Source organism: Mirounga leonina, unplaced genomic scaffold (assembly GCF_011800145.1).
Source record: "Mirounga leonina isolate KUSES-001 unplaced genomic scaffold, KU_Mleo_1.0 Mir_481, whole genome shotgun sequence".
Lineage (NCBI taxonomy): Eukaryota > Metazoa > Chordata > Mammalia > Carnivora > Phocidae > Mirounga > Mirounga leonina.
Window position 1 is genome coordinate 1531670 of NW_023270773.1, and position 10910 is coordinate 1542579.

Consider the following 10910-nt stretch of genomic DNA (forward strand, 5'->3'; position numbering starts at 1 on the left):
GAATACTGTAGCTTTGTAGTCAGTTTAGAAATCAAGAAGTGTGAGAACTCCAACTTTGTTCTCTTTTATAAAGATTATTTTATTATTTTTTAGATTTTATTTATTTGACAGAAAGAGAGTACAAGCAGGGGGAGGGGCAGGCAGGGGGAAAGGGAGAAACAGGTTCCCCACTGAGCAGGGAGTCAAATTCGGGGCTCGATCCCAGGACCCTGAGATCATGACCTGAGCAGAAGGCAGACACTTAACCAAATGAGCCACCCAGGTGCCCCAGATTGTTTTATTTTTTTAAGTGATCTCTCCACCCAACATGGGGCTTCAATTCACAACCCTGAGATTAAGAGTCACATGCCCCACAAACTGAACCAGCCAAACGCCCCTCCAACTTTGTTCTTTTTCAGAATTGTTTTGGCTATTCTGGGTCCCTTGCATTTCCATATAAATTTTAGGATCAGCTTGATAATTTCTGCAAAACAGGCAGTTGGGCTTTTGATAGGCATTACATTGCATCTGCAGACAGATTTGGGGAGTACTGTCACCTTAACAATACTGTCTTCCAGGGGCACCTGGGTGGCTCAGATGGTTGGGCATCTGTCTTTGGCTTGGGTCATGGTCTCCAGGTCCTGGAATTGAGCCCCATGTCGGGCTCCCAGCTCGGCAGGGGGTTTGCTTCTCCCTCTCCCTCTGCCTCTCCCCCTGCTTGTGCTCTCTCTCTCAAATGAATAAATAAAATCTTTAAAAATATATATATATTGGGGCACCTGGGTGGCTCAGTCATTAAGCAACTGCCTTCAGCTCAGGTCATGATCCCAGGGTCCTGGGATCGAGCCCCGCATCAGGCTCCCTGCTCAGCAGGAAGCCTGCTTCTCCCTCTCCCACTCCCCCTGCTTGTGTTCCCTCTCTCGCTGTGTCTCTGTCAAATAAGTAAAATCTTAAAAAAAAAAAAAAAAGAAAAAGAAATATATATACTATCTTCCAGTCTATGAACATGGGATGTCTTTCCACTTATTTAGGTCTTCTTTACTTTCTTTCAATGACATTTAGTAGTTCTCAGTGTCCAAGTCTTGCATTTCTTTTGTTAAATTTATTCTAAGCATCCTTTTTCCCAGTTTTTTTGAGATATAATTGACATATTATTCTAAATGTCTTTATAAATATATATATATTTTTAAGATTTTATTTATTTGACAGAGAGAGACACAGCAAGAGAGGGAACACAAGCAGGGGGAGTGGGAGAGGGAGAAGCAGGCTTCCCGCCGAGCAGGGAGCCCTATGAGGGGCTCGATCCCAGGACCCTGGGATCATGACCCCAGCCGAAGGCAGACACTTAACGACTGAGCCACCCAGGCGCCCCGCCAAAGGTTTTTCATAGCAGGCTGTGGATGTTCCCTTTTATTCCTCATGTGTTGAGTGCTTTTTTTCTGTATATGTTAAGATGATCATGTGCTTTGGTTCTTTATTCTATTAGTATGGCATGTTACATTGCTTGATTTTCCTAGGTTAACTTGCATTCCTGGGATAAATTCCACTGGCCCTTTTTATATGTTGCTGGATTCAATCTGCTAGTATTTTGTTGAGAAAGTCTGCATCTATATATATAACAGGTAGTAGTCTGTAGTTCTTCTTTCTTGTGATGCCTTTGGCTTTGTAGAATAAGTTAGGAGGTATTCCCTCCTGTGCTCCCCCTCCTCCTCCTCTTCCTTCTTTTTTCTTTTTGGTGCTTTAGCTCACTGCATCTTCATCAGGTTGCTCTTTGTAACTGCCTTGTTCAATGGGGTCCCAGAACTTGGCCCAGTCATATCCCCGAAAGTTACAATTCACTGTGTCAATCATGTCTGCCCTCAAATATGTACTCATATATGTGGCAAGAGCCTTCTCTGGATGGATTAAAAGTCAGTTCTCTGAAACACTTCATACCAGCTCTCAGGCCTCCCTCAAGGCCTTGGGGGTGCTTCTGTTACAAACCTGCCCCAGTCTCTTGGGTTGAAATGCATTTTTCTAGATTTTTGTGGAGGCATCTCAGGACAAGAAACATCTGCTCGGTTATGTTCAGGCCAAGGGGGAGCAAGGTAAGGGAGATATCATCCCTGTAGGAAGTGGGAGCCCATCTGAAGCTCTTCAAGATAACATCAGCCGAATATCAGAAGGGATCAAGGGGGCTGGCCAAGGCAGAGTGTTCCAAGTGGGACCATCTTGTCTGGGAGTCCACCATCCTGTCGCTAGCTCATTGATCCAGAGTGGCTGCAGGTACCCCTAAAATCTGTTTTGGTTTTGCTTTGCTTGCATGGATTGTCATCATTTTGCTAACAAGTTAACACCATGTCACACCAACTTTTTCACTTTCAAAAAGTAGAAAGAGCAGAAGGACAAAGACCCCTCAGCCCCAGGAATAAGTAAGCCTGAGGGGAATTTGCAATGGCTATATGATGGGACACGGGGACTGTCTGTGGTGTGGGGAGTGGCATGGAGTAGGTGCTCAGCATATGACCTCTCATGGATACCCACAAGTGGGAAGCTGCTGTTGGGGTCCCCCAGGGTTCTCTAAGCCTGACAGGAGCTTCTAGGCCAGGAGGGGCTGTCACTGGCATCTGAAGGGCCCCAGGGGTGCCCTGAGCTGGAAGGCTTTGGATTGCCGCCTTTTAGGACAAGGCTCAGAGCAGCCAGTATGAATTTTTCCAACTCACAGAACACTCCCAAAAGCTCTGCACTCCCTCACCAATGTATGAGAGTGGCCTACCGCCACCTGTACAGGACAGGTCACGGATTGCCTGGGGCCTCTCAGCCAGACCCCCACTCTCATCTTACCAGAGGTTTGCCTGACTCCCTGCAGCCCCCCAAACGCCCCAATGTTGGGGGAGGGGAACTTGGATGGTGACCAGCTGTGCGGAGGTGAAGAATCAAGGAGGGTTACTGCAGCAGTGGCAAGCGGGTGGGTTCCAGATCCCTCCAGACCCCGTCCTTAAACTTGCCTGCCTCCCAAGGCCACCTCGGTGATCTGGATTAGTCACCTACCTGGTGGCCTGGGCTTCCTCATCTGTGAACCAGACACAGTAACAGCATTTCCCTAGATCTGGGAAACGTTCAGGTCTCCGTCGTGTGAGGTATGGGTACGGTGGGCGATCTGGGTGCTTGTGTGACAGCGAGGTGGGTGGGGCCTCGCGCTGGCTCCGGCGCAGAAGGGCTGGGGGCGGGCTCTGCGCGCGGGCGGCGTCAGCCAGGCAGCGCAGCCACAGCGTGCGCAGCGGCGGCCGCAGTGACAGCAGGTGAGTCTCAGCGACTCCTGCAGGGGCATGCTCCAGCCGGAGAGGAGGCAAAGCCTCGGATCCCCGGCCGGAGGGTGGCGGTGACGGTGGCGGCGGTGGCCTGTCGGGGCGGGGGCAGGGCACGGAGCTTTGGCTTCGGGGTGCCGGGCCAAGAGCGCCCCGCCTCCTGGCCGCCGGGTACGCAGATACCCAAGTCCCTGGGGCGGTGTGTGCATGTGTGCGCGTGTGTGTGTGTGTGTGTGTGTGTGTGTGTGTGTGTGTGTGTGTGGTGAGTGCCACTGTCTGAGGCCAGGTGGCCACCTGGTTCACGCCCAGGACAGCAGAGCCCCTCCTGTTCCGGGTCCTGGAGGCCTGGCCCAGCTCCCGGGAAGCCTGGGGTTTCCACCTTGCTCTTGGATGCCAGATCAAGGAGCATTTCCCAACCGCGCTTCCTGGAGCTGCACCCTTTTCACCCTCAGCTACCACCCCCCCTTCCCCAGAAGCGCCCAGGTCCAGCTGCACAAGGCTCCCTCACCTGCCCAGAGGCAAACAGGATTCCCATTCTTCCCTGTGACCTCCTGCCCACTCCTGACTGATCCCAGCCCTCAGGCAAAGCTAGCTATGCAGGCACTTGGGTCCCCAGGGGGATAAACAGAGCAGACTGAAGCCTGGTCAATACCTGGTTGGGCAACCTGTCATTCCCCTCCGGCCCCGGTAGGTGCTGGCAGCTGGCGTGGTGCTCCTCTCAGCTGCCCATCATGGTCAGGGGGCTGCCCAGCCCTGCCAGCCTGGCACGCTTCTGCCAGAGGCTGAACCGGCTGAAGCCACTGGAGGAGTCTACCATGGAGACCTCACTGCGGCGCTGCCTGTCCACGCTGGACCTGACCCTGCTGGGCGTGGGTGGCATGGTGGGTTCCGGCCTCTATGTGCTCACAGGCACTGTGGCAAAGGAGATGGCCGGCCCTGCGGTGCTCTTGTCCTTCGCGGTGGCCGCCGTGGCCTCCCTGCTGTCAGCCCTGTGCTATGCAGAGTTTGGGGCCCGGTTGCCCCGCACGGGCTCTGCCTACCTGTTCACCTATGTGTCCATGGGTGAGCTGTGGGCCTTCCTCATCGGCTGGAACGTGCTGCTCGAGTACCTCATTGGTGGTGCAGCTGTGGCCCGTGCCTGGAGTGGCTACCTGGACTCCATGTTCAACCACCGCATCCACAACTTCACCCAGGCCCACATTGGAACCTGGCAGGTGCCGCTGCTGGCCCACTACCCAGACTTCCTGGCTGCTGGGATCATACTTCTGGCCTCTGCCTTCATCTCCTGCGGAGCCCGAGTTTCCTCCTGGCTCAACCACACGTTCTCCGTGGTCAGCCTGGTCCTCATCCTCTTCATCATCATCCTGGGTTTTATCCTGGCCCGCCCGCACAACTGGAGTGCCGAGGAGGGGGGCTTCGCGCCTTTTGGCCTCTCCGGCATCATGGCTGGCACTGCCACCTGCTTCTACGCCTTCGTGGGCTTTGACGTCATTGCCGCCTCCAGCGAGGAGGCCAGGAACCCGAAGCGGGCTGTGCCGATAGCCATTTCCATCTCGCTCGGCCTGGCGGCTGGTGCCTACATCCTCGTCTCCACCGTGCTCACCCTCATGGTGCCGTGGCACAGCCTGAACCCTGACTCCGCACTTGCCGACGCCTTCTACCGGCGGGGCTACAGCTGGGCTGGCTTCATCGTGGCGGCCGGCTCCATCTGCGGTAAGGGGCCTTTCACGCGTGGTGGGAGTGAACAGGGCAGCGGGGCCCTGCCCTAAGCTTCCCGGGGAACACGTCTCCATCTGGATCTGTTACCAGTTGCATAATGGGTCCAGGGAGGTGCTAATCATTTGACTCTCCACCCAGGCTTGTTGGAAGGGCCCTACTCACTGCCCCCTCCCAATGGTACCTGAAATGTCAGTTCTGAGCGTGCACTTCCAGGTCCTTTCCTGGGAGAAGGACTCAGCCCTCATCAGATTCTCTGATGGGCCTGTCACCTAAACTAGGGCGTCCCATTCCTGGTGGCGGGGGTGGGAGTGGTGGAGTAACAATCCAACACCCCACATACACTCAGGCTCACTCTGAGATCCCAGACAAACTCATGCCCGTGTTCCCAAGGGGTTGTGCATGCCCTGGCTCCCAGCAGGGGCCCCTGATGGGCCTCTCCACCATGCTGACCAGTCCCCACCCTCTGCCACAGCCATGAACACTGTCCTGCTCAGCAGCCTCTTCTCCCTGCCACGCATCGTCTATGCCATGGCCGTCGATGGGCTCTTCTTCCAGGTGTTTGCCCGAGTGCACCCCCGGACGCAGGTGCCCTTGGCGGGCATCGTTGTGTTCGGGGGGCTCATGAGTTTACTGGCGCTGCTGCTGGACCTCGAGGCACTGGTCCAGTTCCTGTCCATTGGCACGCTGCTGGCCTACACTTTCGTGGCCACCAGTATTCTTGTGCTACGCTTCCAGAAGGCCCCTGCATCCAGTTCCCCAGGCCCAGCCAGCCCTGGCTCCAGGGTCAAAGAGTACCACTCTTTCTCAGACCACATACAGCTGGTGGGCACCGAGCAGGCCTCAGGCCCTGAGCCCGGGCAGCTGCGGCCAGCTCTGAGGCCCTACCTGGGCTTCCTAGGTAGGGGCAGCCCTGGAGCTGCTGTGGCTTGGGCACTAAGCATCCTGGTGGCCTCGGCCATCACCCTGGCCTGTGTACTGGTCTTCGGGGACTCGGCCCTGCACCTCCCATACTGGGGCTACATCCTGCTGCTTCTGCTCAGCTCCGTCGCATTTCTGCTCAGCCTCCTCGTCCTGGGGGCCCACCAGCAACAACCCCAGCAAGACACCTTCCAGGTACCTCCCCCAGCCAGTGCCCCCTGGCTCTCAGCCCAGCTAGCTCTCTTTGCCCTTTCCTCCTCTGCTGTGCCAGGATGAACCAGGGTTCATAGGGTGGGGGGAGGCCCATACACCCATCTCTCTCTTTCTGCATGGCAAGTGGGCTCTTGTTTCCCAAATCTCCAGAGATGGAGAAAGGCTCTGTGGACTCTTGAGAAATCAGACCCTGAGCCAGCAGACCTTGCCTGCAGCCCAGCCCAGCCCCCATTCTTGCCCCCTCAGATCCCCATGGTGCCCCTGACTCCAGCCCTGAGCATCCTCCTCAACATCTGCCTCATGCTGAAGCTAAGCTACCTGACTTGGCTGCGCTTCTCCATCTGGCTGCTGATCGGTGAGTGGGGGCCAGGCTTGGGGCCCTGGGTGGGCCACAGGAAGAAGGCAAGCAAGGAGGGCAAGCAGGGCTGGGACCTGGCCCTCAGTCTCTCGCAACTCCTGCAGGCCTTGCCGTGTATTTTGGCTATGGCATCTGGCACAGCAAAGAGAACCAGCGGGAGGCGCCAGAGCTGACCACCACACGCTACGTGGTGTTCCCCAGCACCAGCCTGGAGGAGGCGGTACAAACGGTGCAGCCCACCAGCCAGGTGCCCGCCCGGGAGCCCAGCCCCACAGAGCAGCCCGCCAGTCCATGAATCGAGCTGGAGGCCTGTCCATGCGCCTTCTGCCCTCCCCCACGTCCTCAGGAGCCCAGAGGGGCTGGGAGTCCCTTCTATCTGAGCCAGCTCAGGTTTGCAGGACTGCTCATGCTGAGGGGTCCTCGAGACCTGGGGGCCTTAGCCCAAGTGCCTAGTTTTGGGTTTGGGGGAGTGGGCCATGGCCAGTGCTGGTGGTGGGTGAATATTTTGTCCAGCGCCTTCCTGTTCATGAGCAACTCCAGCTATTTGGGCAGGTGGGGTGGGCTGGGGTGGGTGAGGGTGGGCGGGGGAGAGGCCCGCAGCCCCCAGATATCCACAATAATAACGTCTTGGCCAGCCACGTGCCCTGCTGCTGTGTCCACCATTTCATTCCTTGTGGAGCTGAGTGCTTTCCTGCCCCCCACCCCAAGAACCAGGGGATTGTCCCCAAACCACAGCAAAGATGCCGAGGTTTGGCAAGAGGGAGGTACCAGCTCTGGGACAACCCTGAATCGGAGACACCACCCGGCCTGGGTCCTGGAGTCCTGCCCTCAGGCTGATGCCCTCTGCCCAGCTCAGAGGGGAGCTATATACACCCCTACACACACCAGGAGAGGAGGGGTCCACGAAAAGGGCAGAGTCAGGCTCCCCCCACCACAGGCTCCCCACATGTCCCTTGGAGGGGGCAGATCCAGAGAGCAGAACCTGGGCCCCAAAAAGGTCGCCTAGAAAGGGCAGTGGAGGGGTGCCTGGGTGGCTCAGTCGTTAAGCGTCTGCCTTCGGCTCAGGTCATGATCTCAGGGTCCTGGGATCGAGCCCCGCATCGGGCTCCCTGCTCGGCGGGAAGCCTGCTTCTTCCTCTCCCACTCCCCCTGCTTGTGTTCCCTCTCTCGCTGTCTCTCTCTGTCAAATAAATAAATAAAATCTTAAAAAAAAAAAAAAGAAAGAAAGGGCAGTGGAGTTGCAGGTTCCTCCTGGGTTCCCAAGGCTCCCAGAAAGCATAGCATGTCCCCGAAGCCTGCCCAGGGCTCCTCTGGGGCATGTGCCCGCATGGCCTGCATGGCTACCTTGACGATGCACACCCACATGCAGACTGAGGCAACAGCTGCTTCCAGCCTCAGGCCCTGGCCACAGCTGTCTGGCTGTCACAGCTGGTACTCTCCCCCTTCCCTCAAGGGCTTTGCAATAAAGGCTCAGGATATTACACACATGTATGGTATACACTCCTGCGTACGGATGCACAAGGCCTGGGCCTGCTCCAAGTACCGCCGAGCCCAGCTGGTGGCTGTGAGGCCCCAGTCCTTGGGGGGTCCCCAGGCCCACACTTCCCCATTCCCCACTGGTCTCCCTAAAGCCACGCTATGTCCATCATAGATGCTTTCAACTCCCCGTTCTTGCCTATAAGGACTACACAGGAAGCTGCTGGTTTGAGCAGGCTTTACTCCTTGACTTTCTGCAGCTATGACCGCTTTCTCTGAGCCCTGAGCACAACCAGGTACATGTGACCCCACTCCAATAACCAGGCCTCAGAGCCATGTTCTCTCACCTTGGCTCTCCTGAACCTGCCTCCCCATGAACACGGCTCTGGGGATTGAGAAGCAGCAGAGACCCCACGGCTCTGGGGATTAAGAAGCAGCAGAGACCCCAAGTGCCAGATGATTCCAGATGCTAGCCCAGCCTGAGCCCCCAGCCCTGGCCCTCCCCAACTGGTCTTTGTGGCTCTGCCGCCAAGCTGCCAGCTCACTCCTGGTCACCAGGGACCCATGAGAGAGAAGCCCCTTGCCTCCCTTGGGTGGGTACTCCCAAATTCCTGCCTCTGCCCTGGGACCACAGGGAGTTTGGCTCTTGCAGCCCCTGTTCCTCCCCTCCTGACTGTGGGACTCTGGGGCAGGGGAAATTCTCCAGCAGTCAGGAATCAGACTCCAGAAAGATGCCAAGCCAGCCTGCAGGGCCCCTTTGTGTCCTTTGTGAGGGACATTCCTTCCAGCCACTGGGCTCTACCTGGGGTTATATTCAAGGTCTCCTGCATGCAGTTGCCTCAGTCTGGCATAAGCAGATGCCCTGACAGGTTCTTGGCTATGACCTTGGGTAGCAGTGAATTCCAGATGTACAGCCTCCCTACCCCCAGGGCTCCAGTGAGCAGGTTCTAGGGGTTGGGCTGGGGAGGGGGTTGGTTAATGAGGAGCCGTATAGAAGATCCCAAAGGACCCAGTGACCACCATCTCAGGCCCTCCCCCCTCTCCTCCCTATCCCAAACCCCATAGCCTGAGGGCCACCACCAGGGAGGGGCTGATGCTCATTAACTGGGCCGGTGTGAGACCAAAGGGTACCTGTGTCCTTGCCTGGGGGTCCCTAGGGGTTGGATTATCTGCCTACCCACTCTTCATTCAGAGTTGGGTAGGAACCTGCCCCAGGCAACCCAACGCCAGAGCAGCCTGATCCCTCTTGTCAGGCTTCTTTCTACCTTGCTTCAGACTCTGGTTGCATGGCCCCCAGAGCAGCGCAGCTGAGAGGGAGGGGCTCTACCTACAATAGGGGTGCTGGCAGATGGAGGAGGGCTGGAGTCTGCCACAGCCAGTGGGAGGGCCGGTGCTGACAGCTGGTGAGCAGGCCACTGCCGGGAACACTGCTGACGGAGACTAGGAGAGAGTTCTCTAGACCTAGACACAGGAAGAGCCCCACTGGCCCACTACCCTGCCACGTGGGTGCCCCAGGGTCTCCCCTTCTCCGCGGCTCCTGTTCTGCTGTGGGTCTCTATACAAAACTGGCTTCTCTGACCCCCCCCAGGCAGCACCCTGCTGAAGCTGGAGTCAGGAGAGGGTCAGTCTGTCTGGGAGTGGAAGGGTGGAATTCTCCCCCAACCTCCCACCCTGGTCCGGCTGGGGCTTTATCCAGCAGGTCCCCAAGACGGGGTCCCCACCCGGCAACCAGCAGGAAACAGCCTCAGGAACAGGCCAGTGAGTGGGGCCCGGAGCCTGGGCATGGGCCACTCTGGTGTTGGTGTCTGATTCCCAGACTGGGCCCCCTCTAAGACACCTGGGCAGCCACATGCGGGGGTGTAGAAGCTGGCTCTGTCTGCTCAGAGTTGGTGGTCACCTTCGGGGCCTTTGCCTGCAGATGAGAACATCAGATCAGGGCTCTGGTCAGTATCCTCCAAAGTGTAGCCGAGCCCAGGGCCCGGACAGGCCCGCAGCTCACCTCCTCATACTTGGTACTCCAGTAGAAATGGGCTTCTTCATCCACATACAACAGTAGCAGGTCACAGAAGAAAGTGATCTGGGAGAGGCGGGGCAGACCTGTGTCTTGGCCTTCAGGCTGCCCTTCGGCCACCTCCCCAGCTCTCACCCCCAGACTCAACATCATGCACGGTGGGGGTCGGGGTGCTCGGTGTGCACTTGGGCCGGCCTGGATACAGTCGCTGTAGCCAGAGGGAGCCCACATTGGCCAGACTCACCACACCCAGCCAAGCTGCTCCAGTGCCCAGAGTGATGATCGTAGGGATGAGCCCGAACTTCCCTGCCTGAGACCGACCTGGACTGAGCCTCTGGGGCTGTGACTATCTCCCCCTCCCACCCCCACCCCCCATTGCCTTCACCTAGCACCTCCTACCTGCCCAGTGACAAGGATGTCGAAGCGGATCCCATAGAGCTTGAGCAGACTCCGGGCCTCCACACCTGAGGCCTTCCACCAGTGAGTGGCTGTCCTGAGAGCAGGAAAGAAAGTGTGGTGGCTTGCGCTGCAGTCACTCCTGGGCTGGCCCCGCCCTTCCAGGCCTCCTGCCTGGATGGGTAACATCCACTGACTCTATAAACCCCCAGTCCCAGCTGTCTCAACCCTGTATCATTGCTGGGAACACAGGGGAAAGGCAAACTGGGACCTACCTGCCTCTTGGAAGCTCCTTGCCTGCTGAGGGGACAGAGGGGACAGAAGGGTCCCTGCACAGGCACTGGTCATGGGGGTGAGGGCAGGTAGGGAGGCAAGCCCTGGGCTGTGTGAGTCTAAAGGGTGAAGGGGACGTCAAGGGGCATCACCTCCAGGCCTGGTGGCTGTTGTGTGCATATTCGTGACAATGACCAGGAAGTGACAGGAGGATACTGGCGGGGGGGGGGGGGGGGGGGGGGGGGGGGGGGGGGGTGGGGTGCGGGGGGGGGGGGGGGGG

The 10910-nt window shown here is 57.6% G+C and overlaps 2 protein-coding genes across 4 annotated transcripts in view; one reads left to right on the forward strand and one right to left on the reverse strand.

Moving 5' to 3' along the window:
* The first annotated feature begins 3230 nt into the window (after positions 1 to 3230).
* SLC7A4 (solute carrier family 7 member 4) lies at positions 3231 to 6900 on the forward strand. Its single transcript, XM_034989081.1, has 5 exons — positions 3231 to 3260; positions 3958 to 4979; positions 5458 to 6098; positions 6363 to 6471; positions 6579 to 6900. The coding sequence occupies exons 2-5, from the start codon at positions 3998 to 4000 to the stop codon at positions 6767 to 6769; spliced, it is 1923 nt and encodes a 640-aa protein (XP_034844972.1). The 5' UTR covers positions 3231 to 3260; positions 3958 to 3997; the 3' UTR covers positions 6770 to 6900.
* Positions 6901 to 8174: 1274 nt separating this feature from the next.
* P2RX6 (purinergic receptor P2X 6) overlaps positions 8175 to 10910 on the reverse strand; it is a 10591-nt gene continuing 7855 nt past the window's right edge. For 2 of the 3 annotated variants that reach the window (XM_034989186.1, XM_034989184.1), the window contains exons 9-12: positions 10361 to 10454; positions 10206 to 10271; positions 9950 to 10027; positions 8175 to 9862 (exon numbers count right to left, since the gene is read on the reverse strand). In XM_034989186.1, coding sequence (XP_034845077.1) covers positions 9779 to 9862; positions 9950 to 10027; positions 10206 to 10271; positions 10361 to 10454 — 322 coding nt within the window. In that variant the 3' untranslated portion in view covers positions 8175 to 9778. The remainder of the gene's footprint in view (positions 9863 to 9949; positions 10028 to 10205; positions 10272 to 10360; positions 10455 to 10910) is intronic. The other variant, XM_034989185.1, reaches the window with a different exon arrangement.

Excerpts from the sequence above, each read along its gene's own strand:
- SLC7A4 (XM_034989081.1), top strand. The coding sequence starts at position 3,998 with ATGGTCAGGGGGCTGCCCAGCCCTGCCAGCCTGGCACGCTTCTGCCAG. Across the intron at positions 6,099-6,362 it reads CCCAGCAAGACACCTTCCAG|ATCCCCATGGTGCCCCTGAC; the intron begins GTACCTCCCCCA and ends TTGCCCCCTCAG. Across the intron at positions 6,472-6,578 it reads CTCCATCTGGCTGCTGATCG|GCCTTGCCGTGTATTTTGGC; the intron begins GTGAGTGGGGGC and ends CAACTCCTGCAG.